Genomic DNA, 18257 nt, shown 5'->3' on the forward strand with positions numbered 1-18257 from the left:
TCACAAAAGATCCCAAGAGCCAAATCAATCCTGAGAAAGAAGAACAAAACTGAAGGCATCATGCAACCTGATTTCAAACTATACTACAAAGCTATAGTAATTAAAAGAGTATGGTATTGGCACAAAAATATAAACATGTATCAGTGGAACAGAATAGAAAGCCCATAAATAAACCCACACGTTTGGTCAATGAATTTACAACTAAGGAAGCAAGAATACTCAACGTGGAAAAGACAGTCCCTTCAATAAATGGTACTGGAAAAACTGGACAGTCACATGCAAAACAATGAAACTGGACCACTATCTTATACCACACACTAAAATTAACTCAAAATGAAATAAAGACTTGAACATAAGACTTAAAATCATAAAATTCCTAGAAGAAAATGTAAATGGTGGTAAACTCTTTGACTTTACCTTTTTGTATTTGACTCAAGAAGCAATGGCAAGAAAAGCAGCAACGAACAGATGGAACTACATATGCACAGCAAAGAAAATCACTGACAAAAATAAAAAGGCAACCTACTGAATGGGAGAAGATACACATATTCAATAAGGGTTTAATATCAAAATATACAAAGAATTCATACAACTCAATAAAAAAAATATGATCGGAAAAAATGGCTGAGGATTGAATAGATATTTTCCCAAAGACGACAAACGATGGCCAACATGCACATGAAGAGATGCTCAATTATTGCTCATTATCAGAGAAATGCAAGTCAAAACCACAATGAGATATCACCTTCCAACTATCAAAATGCCTATTGAACAAGGACAAGAAATAACAAGGGTTGGTGAGGATGTGGATAAAAGGGAATGCTTGTGCAATCCTGGTGAGAATGTAAGATGGTGTAGCCAGTAAACAGTGCAGAGGTTCCTCAAAATATTAAAAATAGAACCACCATAAAATCCAGCAATTTCACATCTGCATATTTTTCACAAGAAAACAAAGACAGTAATTCAAATAGATATATACATCCTATGTTCATTACGTCACTTACAATGGCCAACATATGGAGAAAATCTAAATGTCCATTAATGGATAAATAGATAAAACATGTGTGTGTCTATGTGTCTGTGTGTGTATATAGTGAATACTACTCAGCTTTAAAAAAGAATGAAATCTTGCCATTTATGACAACATGGGTGGATCTTGGGAATATTATACTAAGTAAAATAACTCAGAGGAAGATAAATATAGAAAGAAATATAAATATAAATATAGATAAATATAGAAAGAAATAATATGATTTCACTTATATCTGGAATCTAAAAAGCAAAATAAACAAACAAAACAAAGGTTATTGATACAGAGAACAGATTGGGTTACCAGAGGGAAGGGAGGTTGGAAATGGGCAAAAAGAGTGAAGATCAAGAGGTACAAACCTCCACTTATAAAATAAGTAAGTCATGGGGATATAATGTACAGCATGGAGACTATAGTCAATAATACGGTCTTGCTGAAGCTAACATAATGTTGTATCTCAATTATACTTACAACAACAAACAAATAAACAAACAAACCTCGTCAGGACCAGGAAAAAAAAGTTCCATTTCTCTGAAAGAAACTCTTTTCAAAGATAATGACACGAGAATGGCAAAAATAGAAAAAAGAAAAGCATGTAAACGCAAACACTGATCAAAAGATATCTGGCTTGGCTGTATTAATATTAGACAATGTTCACTGTATAGCAATAAAATAGCTGCAAACAAAGAGGGACATTATACAATGATGAAAGAGTCAATTCACCAAAAAGATTTAACAATCTTAAATGTATATACACCAACAACAAAAAAACCCTCAAAAATACACAAGCAAAAACTGAATGGAAAAACAGACAAACCGAAAATTACAGTTCAAGACTTTTCTTCTAAATAACAGCCTTGCAAGTTCACTGTTTTCAAGTGTCCAATTCACTGGTTTATACTGTATTCATGTTGTGTGTTAATCACCTCTACGTTCATCCATGCTGTAGCATTTATTATCAGTACTTCATTCTTTTTATTTTTTTTTTTTCAATTTTTTTTTTAACGTTTATTTATTTTTGAGACAGAGAGAGACAGAGCATGAACGGGGGAGGGGCAGAGAGAGAGGGAGACACAGAATCGGAAGCAGGCTCGTCAGCCCAGAGCCCGATGTAGGGCTCGAACTCACGGACCGCGAGGTCGTGACCTGAGCTGAAGTCGGACGCTTAACCGACTGAGCCACCCAGGCGCCCCGACTTCATTGTTTTTATATTGCCAGTTAATAAACAATTACAGTTGAGCTTTAAACAACATGGATTTGAACTAATGGGTCCACTTATATAAAGGTATTTTCTTTTAATTCCAGTTCCAGTATGTTACCTGTTAACATAGAGTGTTATACTAGTTTCAGGTATATAATATAGTGATTCAACAATTCCATACATTACTCAGTGCTCATTAAGATAAGTGAACTCTTAATTCCCTTTGAATATCTCACCTATTTCCCCACCCCCACCTGCCAGTAACCACCTGTTTGTTGACTATAGTTAAGAGTTTCTTCTTTGGTTTGTCTATTTTTTCCTTTGTTTTGTTTTGTAAATTCCACATGAATGAAATCATATGGTATTTGTCTTTCTCTGACCTACTTCTCTCACTATTTTATATAAATACCATTATATTTTCCAGCTCTTGCAAAGAATAAAACTCCATTCTTTTTAATGGTTAAATAATATTCCATTGTGTATATATACCACTTCTTTATCTATTCATCTACCGATGGACACTTGGGCTACTTCAATAATTTGGCTATTGTAAATAATGCTACAATTAACACAGGAGTGCATGTATCCTTTTGAGCTAGTGTTTTTATTTTCTTTGGGTAAATACCCAGTAGTGCAATTACTGGATTCCAGGGTTTTTCTATTTTTAATTTTTTGAAGGACCTCTACACTGTCTTCTACAGTGGCTGCACCAGTTTGCATTTCTACCAACAGTCCACAAGAGCTCCCTATCTCCACATCCTGTCAACATATGTTATTTGTTTTTTATTTTTTTTAAGTTCATTTATTTATTTTTGAGAGACAGAGAGAGCACACATGCACGAGGGAGGGGCAGAGAGAGAGGGAGAGAGACAGAATCCCAAGCAGGCTCCGCACTGTCAGCACAGAGCCTGACATAGGGCTCAAAATTATGAACCATGAGATCATGACCTGAACTAGAATCAAAAGTCAGACACCTATGTGCCCCCTGTTTTTTATTTTACGTAACCAACTGAGCCACCCACGTGCCCCCTGTTTTTTATTTTAAACATTCTGACAGATATGAGGTGATATCTCATTGTAGTTTTGATTCATATTTCCCTGATGATCAGTGACGTTGAGCACCTTTTCATGTGTTTGTTGGCGATCTGTATTATCTTCTTTGGAGGAATGTCCGTTCACGTCATCTGCCCATTTTGTAATTGGGATATTTGTTTTTTTAGTGTTGAGCTGTATAAGTTCTTTATATATTTCGGATACTAATTTTTTAATAGATATGTCACTTGCAAATATCTTCTCCATTCAGTAGATCTGTCTTTTTGTCTTGTTGTTTGTTTCCTTTGTTGTGCAGAAGCTTTATTTTGTTGTAATGCCAATAGTTTATTTTTGCTTTCGTTTCCCTTGCCTCAGAAGACACATCAAGAAAGATGTTGTTACACCCAATGTCAGAGAAATTATTGTCTGTGCTCTCTTCTAGGATTTCTATGGTGTCATGTCTCACATTTTGGTCCTTAATCCATTCTGAGTTTATTATTGTGTATGGACCAAGAAAGTGGTCCCATTAAATTCTTTTGCATATAGCTGTCCAGTTTTCCCAACACCATCTGTTAAAAAGACCTTTTTCCATTGCATACTCTTGCTTCCACTGTCAAAGATTAATAGACCATATAATTGTGGGTTTGTTTATATGCTTTCTACCCTGTTCCATTGATTTATGTGTCTACTTTTGTGTGAATATCATACTTTTCTGATGACTACAACTTTGTAGTATAGCCTGAAATCTGGGATTGGGATACCTCCAATTTTGTTTCTCATTTTCAAGATTGCTTTGGCTATTCAGGATCTTCTCTGGTTCCATACAAATTTTAGAACTGTTTCTTCTAGTTCTGTGAAAAATGCTGCTGGTATTTTGCGAGGGATTGCATTAAGTCTGTAGATTGCTTTGGGTAGTATGGATGTTTTAACAAAATGTGTTCTTATAATCCAGGAGCATGGAATACCTTTCCATTTCTTTGTGTCATCTTCAATTTCTTTTTTTTTTTTATTATTGTTTTAAATGTTTATTTATTTTTGAGAGAGACAGAGACAGTGCAAGCTGGGGAGGGGCAGAGAGAGAGGGAGACACAGAATCTGAAGCAGGCTCCAGGCTCCAAGCTGTCAGCACCGAGCCCAATGAGGGACTTGAACTCATGAACTGTGAGATCATGAACTGAGCTGAAGTTGGCCGCTTAACCGACTGAGACACCCAGGAGCCCTTCAATTTCTTTCTTCAGCTTTTATAGTTTCCAAACCACAGGTCTCACCTCCCTGGCTGAGTTTATTCCTAGGAATTTTATTATTTTTGATGCAATTATAAATGGGATTGTTTTCTTAATTTCTCTTTCTGCTATGTCCTTATTAGTGTATAGAAATGTAATGGATTTCTGTATATTGATTTTGTGTCTATACCTTGATTGTGATGAAAGTTAGATGACTGTATAACTGTCATATGACTGTCAAAACTCACAGACCTACATATCTAAGTGAATTTTACTGCATGTAAATTATATCTCAATAAATCTGACATAAAGAAAAACCTAATATAGAAAAAAGACATATTTGAAAATTTCTAAAAACAGTTATCACTGGTAAATATTTAAGTCAGATATTGCTTCAACTTCTGAAGCACACATCTTGTGATATAACTTCAGTGTAATTTCTTGGACTTAGGTTAAGCCATGATAATTTTTCAAATTAACTTTGCAGATGCAAATTTACTGGACCTAACACTACTGATTGATGGATGACATTTAAAGATCTTCATTTAAAGAATAAATAATCAAATAATTACTTATCAATTTGAGTGATTATGTATGTGTGTTTACACAAAAGCACTACTCTTATTTGTCTAGACAGTTTTGAAAGATGAAAACATTGTTCTTCTACTCGTATCTTTCATTCTTTTGGTTGAATGGATTTAACTTCTAAGTAGTCACAATATAAGTTGTAACTCGGCCTTATTCCAAATACACATTACTTCTCAAAATTCAACATCTAACAGTTTCTTTTTCTAATGTAGAATGACCTCCTTTATCTTTCTCAAGAAAAAGCTAAGACTCCAACATTACAACCAAACTGACTTCATGATCTACTTCCAGGTGGCCTGCCACAGGCTGGGATATCCACAGGGGCTAAAGGCTGCAATTTCAAAATCTCCTACAACAATTCAGAAAGAATTAAAACAGCAGCCTTCATTGTTATATTTCCCTAACTGCACTTGCTGTGTTAGTGATCATCACATATGTAACAGCATTTAAAAAGTGCTTTGTGTTTATACCCACAAGGTCCAATCTCTGAGATTCATTCCAATCTTTCTGTAGTTATATGCAATCTCAAAAACCAAGGGCAATATCCTTAGCACTAAATGAAAACATTAACCCCAATGACACCATCTGGAGTTTTTATTTTGGTATATACCTTCAATGTCTTGAAATCTAAGCCATGTTAACAACACTTACGTGAATGGAATGTATTACAACTTACTCTGCTTTAGTGGAAAAGGGCACCCCATAACTACATCATCCAAAAAGACATATGTTATTCCTATCATCTAACTATACATACTCCACTTACTAGGATATTAAAAACAGTTAAGCCAGCCTTTTAAAAATTGTCTTAAAATATCACATTAGGATATAAAAATAAATCATCATGCACATATCTATTTCCCAATCTTTGCTGTTTAACCAAAGAAAGTTAAACCTCTGCTGACCAATACTTATCTAATATGTCAAGCATATATTATGACTTCTACCAATCTGTTCTATTTTGGAGATGCCACTCCAATGCTCACTAGACTGGGAAGAAAAGGCTTTCTTCTAGAGAACTGAATAAACTAGATTTAAAAAATATACATATTGAACAGATTGCTTCTACTTGGATTACTATCATTCATATCTGGGATATTCAAGGTGCTTTACAATGAGGTATAAATTAGAACTACAATGAGTACTTACAATCAACAGCACAGCTTTTAGGAGAACTGCTTGTTTTTAGGAAGAAAAGACTTGGATAAAACTCCAAGTTTATTCCCTCTGCATTTCTCTAACAATAGTGCAGATTTTTTAGCTTACAAAGCCATACATAGCCAAACTGAAGGCAAATACCAAAGCCTTCAGTAAAAGATCTCTATGGAATTATATACTTAAGTCTAGTCATTTGCCCTATAACCATGTACCAAATCAACAGGGTAGATGATACCAACTAAGATCCTGAAATAAATTAGATGAGTCATGAAGAGTCATCAATGAGAAATGGAATTTTAATCAGTATTCAAAATATAAATTCTAGAAGTGACATTCAGTTTTTTAAGCAACTGATGCTAAATGTTATTAACCATAATATGACTGATAACATTTAAAGTACAGAAAAAGATAATGGAAGTTATGTACACTTGGTAAAAAATGTTGTCTGAAGACTTTAATGGAGGTGATGTATATATGTATGGGCACACACGCACAATTAAACCAGGCATGGAGTATTTTCTTATTTTTATGATATCAAAAATTAAATTTTATCATTTTTATGTTTAAAAGCTAGATTTACTACCTAGAAACAACATCTAAAACCATCTCTACAAATATTTCCATACTTACTATGATCCAAGTAAATACAGTGTTGAATAAGATAGACAAAGATACATACAATCTGGCAATTTACAAAACTTTTAATTACAAAATTAAAAGCTCTTTATTCAGATTAGGTATAGACTATGAGTGCTAACTGCAGGGCTATTCTGCCCCTCATGAGAAGCAGAGAATACTTCATGAAGGAACTGACATCTGAAGTGAGCCCAAAAAAATTGAATGGAACTGGCAAAAGACATGGAGGGAAAAAAAGAGGAAAAAAGAGAAAGGCTGAGAAAATAGCCTTTCAAAAGACATATAAGTAAGAAAAAAGTGGTAACTGAGAAACCAGTAATCATAAGTATCAATAAGTAAGTTTGTGTGGTTAATAAAACATACCATTTATTGAGATCCTACTCTATAGTACCAGCCTTCTTAACACCCACTGCTTCTAATATTTACAGCTTTTCATGATCATAATCCTCATTTTACAGAAGAATAAATTTAAGGCTTAAAGGGAATAACTTGCCTCGTCAGGGAAAAAACTTTAAATGACTTGAGATGGTTAAAAATTACTTGGTATCTTGTCCAGGGTGCCTTTCTGAGTTATCTCCGCCTTTCTGCTTTTCTTTGTCTATTTTTATTTATTTATTTTATTTATTTTTATTTTTTTTAATGTTTATTTATTTTTGAGACACAGAGAGAGACAGAACATGAGTGGGGAAGGAGCAGAGAGAAGGAGACACAGAATCTGAGGCAGGCTCCAGGCTCCAAGCTGTCAGCATAGGGCCCAACGCAGGACTCAAACTCATGAACCGTGAGATCATGACCTGAGCTGAAGTTGGCCACCCAGAGCCACCCAGGCGCCCCTTGTCTATTTTTAAATTTCAGAAATTACAGGTAATTGATAGCAATGCAAATGATTATTTTCCAGAGATATGCAAATAAATTGTGTCCAGTGGAGTCATGACTGATTTCCATCCTGCATGTGAAGATTTTGAAGATTTTTTTTTTAGGTTTATTTATTTTGAGAGAGAGAGAGAGAGAGAGAGAGAGAGAGAGAGAAAGAGAGGGCGAGCATGTGTGCACATGAGAGGGTGAAGGGCAGAGAGAGAGAATCCCAAGCAGGCTCTGCACTATCAGCACGGCACTGTCACCACAGGGCTCTATGTAGGGCTCGACCTAGGGCTCAAACTCATGAATGATGAGATCGTGATCTGAGCTGAAATCAAGAGCTGGATGCTCAACCGACTGATCAACACAGGCACCCCCACCCAGCATATGGAAAAAGCCAGTTTTGACTCTATGAAACAATTTTGTGTCCCATATTCCTGGTGGCATAAATATGTGTCTGCTCTCTGGATTCTCCTTGAAACTAATGTAACGTTTTTATGGTTCCCTCATTAATTAGTGAGTTGCAGAATACCTCCGGCATATGTTTACAAATATTTTTATAAGTCATGATTTTACCTTTTTAAAAAATTATTCTTTAATACCTCCAAAGCACAGAGTCAGAATTTGAAGTTGGCATGGATTCTGTATGGTTCCAAAGGCAAAGTTCCAACTCACTACTTTCCTCCTTTTATTCTTGAATATTTATGCTAACACAAATTTTTCTAATACCTCTTATAAGGATCTCACCAAATTTTTTATAGCTTGTGTGCTGAAACATACTAAAAAGTCCAGCATGAGGCTACTTTCAGTCTCTCACTTCTTCGCATAACTGTGATTCCGGAGTCTCCCGTGGAATGAAAAAGGAAAATAAAAATAAAAATACCTTCTCTCATTCCAAGGCTTTTCACAGCTAGGCAATCACAAAAAGAAAGAATGAACCTACAATTCATGCCATTTAATGCTCTATCAGGCATAATTCAAGTCGAATCCCATTGGGCAAACTCTGGGATAATTAAAATGTACTGATATAATGAATAAGAGAAAGGTGGTGACTTGGGGGAGAACTTCTAAAACCCTTGCCTCCTGCTTTTGCTGATTATTCTTTTTGTTATGTTAGATTCCCTTTCTTGACCTCGTCTTTTTGAAAAAATTACAGATTGTTTCTGTTGAACAAAACTAATACCTAGTGGCAAACCTACACAATAGAAATTGGGTGGTAAGTTTTATTGCTGTAAAAAACACCCAACAACATAAAGGGACACTGTTAAGGTATTCATTCAGTTCACAAGGAAATTGTAAAAAATTTAATTTAAAAGGGAAGAAAAATCCAGTGCACACATTTATATAAAAATGTACTTGTTTACTTGCTTAACAAAATTGACAGTACGAAGCTTCCTTTGCATGTTACAATGACATGTGTTAAAGGTATACGCTTCTTTCGAACCAAACATTTACCCTTCGCCACTGGTGAAAGGCAACAAGATCTCTTTACAAAGTCTCGTCTTTTTCAATAAATTTTGCATGAAAACATGTTATACTGGCACAAAGTTGCCTGCTGTCACATTCGAAGTGTGATAAATGTTTAATGAAAACAACACCACACAGCTTGGTGTCAGACAACAGCTATCACACAGCCCTGCTTTGATCCAAACAGACACTTAAAAGGAGTTCTAAGCACGCTCTGCACCACAGAACTCTATAACCTATATGCAAATAGGGGTAAATTAGCATAAATGACTTCCTGCTGCATAAAGAAATAAGAGGTAAGGAAAAATATGACAGCCTCTAAGAGTATGTAACTGCTGTCAAAACTCAGAGTCCAGCATTCCCAAATCACTTCCAACATCTTCTGCCAAGCGCTAGGTAGGAAAAATCTCATCAACAGAAACTTAGTACATGAAACTCTACAACTGAAGACTCTGGAACATTGCCAGGTCAAAGCCATAACCAACGTATATCTATAAAGTGTGATTACTATGTAATACTAGATTTCTTAGATACACTGTTTGCAATACTTCTAGCTTTTTAAATATTGTTATCCCCATTTTACAGAAGAATAAATTAAGGCTCAAAATACCTTGTTCTAGAAGGAAAAAAATATAAATGATTTAAAATGAGTAAAAATTATTATTTCTGCACGCTAATTTAACTTTCCCAGAATCTAAATACCTTACCATTCTTTTAAATGTATGGGGTGTGTGTGTGTGTGTGTGTGTGTGTGTGTGTGTGTGTGTGTGTGTGTAATTCAGAATACATGTTCAAAGACAGTAATTTCTATGAACAAAAAGTATATGTTGCTTCTGTTGGTATGCTTTCTGTACTTCTAGTCTATAAAGACATACCAGAAATAGTTTCAATACAAGCAATGTAAATTGCACAGTAAACTTTTTAATGAAAGATTTTATAAATAGGTAACATACAAGCTATATTTGAAGCCTGATTTCACTGCTGTCCCAGTGGCTTCTAATCTATTTTCAGAGAGATTTAAAGACAATTGATTTAGTGGGAGTCACTCTTCAATATAAGAAATTCTATTTAAACATATTCCCCTTCTATTACCCACCAAAAAGAACGTTTCAGTTGTTCAGGTATGGCTTTGTATGCTTGGATCAGGAAATACTTACCTCTCTTTAAAAGCACAAAGCTTCAGAAAGTTATATAAAGAAAGAAAAGAAAAAAAGTATAAACTCAAATGTTGGAGCAAAATATTCCAGAAGTTTTGATGGGCACATTTCTGAGACCATCCATTCATCCATCCACAGAAAAGGCAATAAGAGGATAACTGAAAACCTTTCATGGTATCACATCGTAAAGGAGAATACATTCAGGAATACCTAATCAGGTTACTGATGAATCCTAGATTACTCAAATTAAGAAAGCACTTTACCAGGCAATAAATTCTGATGAAAAATAGACTTAAATCCAATCCATCCAAATCCTACTCTTAAGGATAGCATTAGGATTTAAAATATATAGGAGAATGTCACTGGTGGTAGTGACATATTTATTCACAACAAATTTTTCACAGAAGTCTATAAAAGCCAACTATACTTTATGGAGTTTGATCAAAATGTTGCTAAAGGACGCACAATATGAATCCACAGAAGACTCAGATGGGGTGTACGATGTTCACAATCATCAGATCAAGCTGTAATTATGAAATGCCATACTAAGTTTCGTATTTCTGATTTTTGACTCGCAGTAATAGTGTGCTTAACAAAATAATGTTAAGTGTCCAATTTCAACTCAATAACTATTATCAATAAAATTTGTTTTCATATTGCAAAGACATGTCTCCATAAAGTAAATACAAACATCTAATGATATGATAAATATTTTAAGTTTTAAAAATTTGGGACAAAAGCTAATAATAATAAGAAAAAGCTATATCAATGTTTAAAGATAAAATATTCTTAAAAACTGAATTTTATAAATGTAAAACATTAAAAATTAACATCATTAAACCTTTTCGAAAAAATCTAAGACAAGGCTCAGTTGGTGTCTTTCTTAAATTAGTCTTTCACATAATATTATAAGGAAAAACACCTTTTAGTCCCTTCTAATATAATTATTAGAATAATAATAATTAGTCTTATTATTTTAGAAATAATAAGGAGGGTCCCTGATACCCTCCCAGCTTTTATTCAGCCTTCCTTATTCAGTAGATTAATAAAATGAATAGATCCATTTACAACGGTATAAGATATAGTCATTCAAATGTCCTAGGAATTCCAAGGACTAAACTTAATTCACTGCTATATTTACAAAATTTTTTTTAGAATTATCTAATTCAGTATCTTTTTCTTCAAAAGTTTAATAAAAGACCTCTTCCTTATTATTAGGCTCATTAATTCCTTCTTGAGCATTCCTTTCTCTCCTACTTTTATTTTTCCCAATTTAAAAAATTATAAAATCATAAAATCCTTTACCATTATTGTTCTTACTCTTCTTACTTTGTACTCTATAAGCATATGCTCTATGTTGTATCGATTTTCATATAAAACTGATATTTTCAAACTGGATTGATAAAAACAAAGATCGTTATGCATAAAGAAGCAGAAGTATGCAAGTTGTTATTTTCTCTTATGTGAAGAAGCAGCTAGGTTATTTAGTATACTCTAAATATGTGTCACTGGTTGCACAACCACAACGAACTAATATAGAAGTCCTAATTATATGGTTTGTGAATTTTTTTCCTTTCTCTCCACCTAGGTTGTGTGTGTGTGTGTGTGTGTGTGTGTGTGTGTGTGTGTGCGCGCGCGCGCATGAGCGTGTGTGAAATCATTTGGCAAGAGACAGGTAACAAAATAATCACAGAAATAAATTTAATTAAGGGCTAGAAATTTTGCGTGTTTATTAAATATAATTAAATGTAATTCAAATAAACAGACGAAATGTTCTATTGTGGGAAAATAAGTAAGAGAGAGGGAGGGAGAAAAGAAGGAATCGATCTTTTACTAATGACAGATTTCTGACCTGATCAGAGAAAAATAAGGCACAGAAAATTCTTTCAGTTCTCTTTAGGTATTTTCTAGGGCAGTTTAAGCTATAGCATTAATTACTTAATCTCATTATATTCTCATCATCAGTGATTATGGATTACCAAGAAGTGAAGACAACGTACTCTGAAGAGGCAAGTTGCTGTTGTCAGTAAACTTGAATTAGAAGCCTAACTCTGTCATTTACTAGTTCTGTGATCACAAGTTTTCATCTATATGAAGGATAATAAAAGTACCTATTTCATGAGGTTATTACTGAAAACTAAGTAAGATAACTAACGCATGTCAATTGCTTAGCAAAATTCCTGATACTTAGAAAATATATTTAAAATGATAGAGACTCAAGGGAGCCTGGGTGCCTCAGTCAGTTAAGCAACCGACTTTGGCTCAGGTCGTGATCTCATGGTTTGTGGGTTCGAGCCCCCATTGGGCTGACAGCTCAGAGCCCGAACCCTGCTTCAGATTCTGTGTCTCTGTCTCTCTCTACCCTTCCCCCACTCATGTTCTCTCTCTCTCAAAAGAAATAAATAAACGTTAAAAAAAATTGTTTTGGGGCGCCTGGGTGGCTCAGTCGGTTGGGCGGCCGACTTTGGCTCAGGTCATGATCTCGCGGTCCGTGAGTTCGAGCCCCGCGTCGGGCTCTGTGCTGACAGCTCGGAGCCTGGAGCCTGTTTCAGATTCTGTGTCTCCCTCTCTCTGACCCTCCCCCGTTCATGCTCTGTCTCTCTCTGTCTCAAAAATAAATAAACATTAAAAAAAAAAATAAAAATAAAAATAAATAAAAAAAAATAAAAAAAATTGTTTTAATGTTAGACACTTATTATGTCCACTGTGGATAAAACCTTTTGTTCATACCTCAGATAGACCTGATCGTATCATTACCCTACTTGCAACTTCATTGGCTTCTCATTGCCTTTAGAATTAACTTCAGACTTGGGGCGCCTGGGTGGTTCAGTCAGTTGAGTGTCTGACTTTGGCTTGGGTCATGGTCTCGCAGTTCATGAGTTTGAGCCCCACATCAGGCTCATTACTGTCAGCACAGAGCTCGCTTTGGATCCTCTGTCCCCCTCTTTCTGTCCCTCCCCCACTTGTGCTTTCTCTCTCTCTCTCTCTCAAAAATAAATAGACATTAAAAAAATTAAAAAAAATAATTAACTCCAAACTTAACATAACTTATAAGGTACTCCAATAATCATCTCTCACCATTATTCCTCTTCAACTCTAAACCAAGCCTCATTAGACTTTAGTTCCTCAAACATGCCATACCCCCCCTGCTTGCCTGTCTTTCACAGGAAGTTCATTTTGCACATACATACTTTCTCATCTCTGAGATGAGTGTATACATCTCTGGTGTATAAACACCACTTCTTCTGAGAGATCTTCCCTCATATGCTAACTAGTCTGGATCAACCAGCTTATTGTTCATGGAAATATCTTGCAACCACAATGTTGCAATGTTCATCCTCAAGACTGAGGATGAAAGCCAAGATGCTGAGACTGGCCTTTTGGAAGGGTAAAACAGCCCAGATCTGCTTACCTCTAAACTCTTTGTTATATTAGCAAGGTATGTGCTCATGGTTTAAGCTAGATGCTGACAAACTACAACCTGTGGGCCAAATCTAGCCAGTTGCCCATTTTTGTAAGCAAACTTTTATTGAAATACAGCCATATCATTCATTTAACATTATCTATGGGCTGCCTTCGTGTTAAAAGGACACGCTTCAGTAGTTGCAAAAGAGACATATGGCCTAAGAAGCCTAAGTTATTTGCCATCTAGCCCTTTACAAAAAATATGCTGTCCTTGGTTTAAGCTACTGTTGGTTAGGTTTTGTTACTATGACCGAAAGCATCCTAACTCATACAATGTTTCCATAACTTCCTAGTGAAACATCCATCTGATTTCACTGTAATTACTTATACATCTTCCCTTCTATCTATGCTTATTCTGCCATCTGCATGAACTCTCCAAGTAGGACTGGCCTACTATTATGTTCCTATTACCAACATACTACTTGACAAATAGAAGGCATGTAAATATTGTTGCCTGAACAAGCAAACAAATTAATGAGTGTATATATCAAAAGCCAATCAATATTTATTAACAAGTAACATGTACATTAGGTACTCTAAAAGATAAAAAAGAGGTAAGATACATTCACCGCCCTGAATGGCTTAAAAAATCAGGTTTAGGAAATAAACATGTAAAAAAAAGAAAGATAAATTATTTCTGAAGCGAAGCAGGTATATCTGTACATATATAAACACTACCATATTAAATGTGTACACTGACCTAAAAAAATTCTGATTTTAGATTATACCAAAAGGTAAGAATTTGGTGTCCTCAACACTGACCAGGAGAGAAAATATCCCGATATAACACCACTCTATATTATGGTCCACTAAAACCATGGAAATTACTGAATCAAGCTACGCACAGCTTTTTAACATCAGTTCCCAGAGCCCTTCAACTGACACCTATTGTGTTTTGTTTTTTTTTTAAACATTTAACATTTAACATTTATTTATTTATGTTTGCGCTTGCGCTCTGAGAGAGCGCAAGGGGGAAGGGCAGAGAGAGAATCCAGTGCAGAGCTTGATGCGGGACTCAAACTCATGAACCGAGAGATCATGACCTGAGCTGCAGTTGGATGCTTAACTGACTGAGCCACCCAGGCACCCTGACACCTCTTGATTTGACCTTGCTCATTACCTTTGTTGAGATTTAAAAAATAATGATGAATATAACATTATTACCTTGTAGATCTATCATCCAGAATTCAGTCCTTTGAACATAATGAACACTGAGTCTAACCTGTAAAGCTAGCTGACCCAGACCTTCAAGATTGATGTTAACCATATGAGAATCTTTCCTGAAACCACCCAACCTCCCTTTTTTATCCATGAACTCAATTTTCTTACCTTTAACATCCCCAAAATAATGCTTTATGTAATTTCAATTTTGTACAACTGTATAATTATTCTGGTGAGGTGGAAAGCAAAAATTTAATGAGTAGTAAAAATCATATTCAGTCTTCTCATAGCCATGTACTATCTAAAGTGTAAACCAAAAGGAAAACAAAAAAAGAACAAGGAGCAAAGCAGTTCCTTGATTGACATAATTTATTCATCCTCAGTCAGTATCTTCCAGTCTTAGAAACCTATTCTGTGTCCTCCACATCTATCTTCCTCCTGACTTTCTCCTTTTACCAACAGATTTCTCCCACATCCTCTCTGATCTTAATTCCAATCTACCACTTGAGCTAACATAGCCTCCCTAGCCTTATGGCCAGGTATCCAACCCTGTCTCCTCTCCTATAATATTCAACAACCCTTAAAACTAGAAAAAGACAGAAGTTAGAATTTTGCAGGAGCACAACTGGTCTATGTGCATTCATGGTTGTGAGGTGATCAGGAAAAAGAAAGTCACATAATAATGTTATCCTCTTCCAAAATCCACCACAAATTTATCATTTCAAGGAATCTGGCAGGTTTAAATAATATCACTAAATCTGAAAATAAGAAATTAACAGACAACTGTGAAAAAGGATGAGATGAGTTCCACATTCTTTAATAAATTTAATTCCTCACAGAATCAAGATCTCAAGGAACTACATTCAAGACCCTGATAAGTTCTTTTTTTTTTTTTTTTCAACATTTTTTATTTATTTTTGGGACAGAGAGAGACAGAGCATGAACGGGGGAGGGGCAGAGAGAGAGGGAGACACAGAATCGGAAACAGGCTCCAGGCTCCGAGCCATCAGCCCAGAGCCTGACGCGGGGCTCGAACTCACGGACCGCGAGATCGTGACCTGGCTGAAGTCGGACGCTTAACCGACTGCGCCACCCAGGCGCCCCCCTGATAAGTTCTTTAACACTGAAAACTGATCCATAAAGAAAAACATTTTTGTACTCAAGTATCACAGTGAATATACATGGGGCGTAGAAAGACTCACAAAGGGGGATAAATTCCAAGATGTTCTGCTTCATAAAATAAAAGACCCCAATGTCAGTTTTGAATAAAACAAATAAGAAGCTATAATTTATACTATCAACCAAGATTTTCTTTCATTTTAACATCTAATACATAGTTATGAATGGATTCCAACCTCCAAATGTACAAAGCTAGAATAACTGGTTAATACCAACTCTGGAAAAAATAAATTCTGGGCCTCACACACATACACTCATTCTAATAAACACACACCTTAACAGTGACCAAGTCCCATTCTACATTGAAAGAGGCCTAACCAATAGTAACATGGTTACTAACATGGTTCTTTCCCTTTGTTTTACCTTTACCCTTTTCTCCTAACAGCTTTACAATAAATTAATAGACATTTTTAATCATAAGCTAGTCTTTAAATTTTAAATTCATATTCATGATAAGGAAACTGAATATAGAACTCTCCTAAAGAATTATGTAAATTTTCCTTTATTGACATACTAAGCTTTGATAGTGCCATTTATTTTGTGCTTCTAAATCTTGTTATGTAAGTATTAAATGAAAAAAGGAATACAAAGGAAGAACAGTAAAAATCTGAGATAACCATTTTGATTTTATCCTTTCTTCTTTATCTACAGTATTCTTCTATTTTATCCTTCTAAGAAAAACCTCAGAGAATGAAAATTCAGTTTGAATATTGCCATGGAATCACTGACTCATCACTGCTTAAGATTTACTTCAACTTACCCACGTTTGATGTTGTGTAATTCCTTGTCCTTGCATTTATCCTTCTCTTTTTCTCTTTTCTCCTTATCTCTGCCTTTACGTCTTTCTCTATCCCGAGACCGACTACGGGTTCTTCGGTGACTGGACCTTTCACTGCTTCGACTATGAGAACGTGGACGAGGTCTTGACCTAGACCTATAATAAGTAGAGTTTATTACATTCATTTAGATTATATTTTGTATTATACATACAAATACTCTTTAAAACTATCTGAAAGAAAAGGATTTAGTTTTAGCTATGGATTTAGTAACTATGTGAAGTAAGCATCTGTATAGGATTCTTTATGAATAAGTACACTCAATTAAAATGACATGAGGGAGGGGTGTCTGGGTGGTTTGGTTGGTTAAGCAGGTTAAAGCATCTGATTCTTGATTTTGGCTCAGGACACAATTTCATAGCTCGTGGGATGGAGTCCCATGCTGATAGCACTGAGCCTGCTTAGGATTCTCTCTCACTGCTGTTGTTTAACATAGTGTTCGAAGTGCTAGCATCAGCAATCGACAACAAAAGGAAATCAAAGGTATCAAAATTGGCAAAAACGAAGTTAAGCTTTGACTTTTTGCAGATGAGGTGATATTATACATAAAAAACTGGAAAGACTCCACCGAAAGTCTGCTAGAACTGATACATGAATTCAGCAAAGTCGCAGGATACAAAATCAATGTACAGAAATCAGTTGCATTCTTATACACTGACAATGAAGCAACAGAAAGACAAATAAAGAAACTGATCCCATTCACAACTGCACCAAGAATCATAAAATACCTAGGAATAAACCTAACCAAAGATGTAAAAGAGCTGTATGCTGAAAACTATAGAAAGCTTATGAAGGAAACTGAAGAAGATACAAAGAAATGGAAAAACATTCTGTGCTCATGGATTGGAAGAATAAATATTATTAAAATATCAGTACTACCAAAGCAATCTACACATTCAGTGCAATCCCAATCAAAATTGCACCAGCATTCTTCTCGAAGCTAGCACAAGCAATCCTAAAATTTGTATGGAACCACAAAAGACCCCGAATAGCCAAAGTAATATTGAAGAAGACCAAAGCGGGAGGCATCACAATCCCAGACTTTAGCCTCTACTACAAAGCTGTAATCATCAAGACAGCATGGTATTGGCACAAAAACAGACACATAGACCAATGGAATAGAGACTCCAGAATTGGACCCATAAAAGTATGGCCAACTAATCTTTGACAAAGCAGGAAAGAATATCCAATGGAAAAAAGAGTCTCTTTAACAAATGGTGCTGGGAGAACTGGACAGCAACATGCAGAAGAATGAAACTAGGGGCG

The 18257-nt window shown here is 35.3% G+C and overlaps 1 protein-coding gene across 1 annotated transcript in view; it reads right to left on the minus strand.

Moving 5' to 3' along the window:
• The window catches only part of RSRC1 (arginine and serine rich coiled-coil 1), a 412097-nt gene that overhangs the window by 287255 nt on the left and 106585 nt on the right, over positions 1–18257 (minus strand). Inside the window, exon 4 of the mRNA XM_019440420.2 lies at positions 16916–17089. Within this exon, the coding sequence (XP_019295965.2) occupies positions 16916–17089 (174 nt within the window). The remainder of the gene's footprint in view (positions 1–16915; positions 17090–18257) is intronic.

This window comes from Panthera pardus, unplaced genomic scaffold (genome assembly GCF_024362965.1).
Source record: "Panthera pardus isolate Hobbes unplaced genomic scaffold, ASM2436296v1 HiC_scaffold_16, whole genome shotgun sequence".
NCBI classification, from domain to species: Eukaryota; Metazoa; Chordata; class Mammalia; order Carnivora; family Felidae; genus Panthera; species Panthera pardus.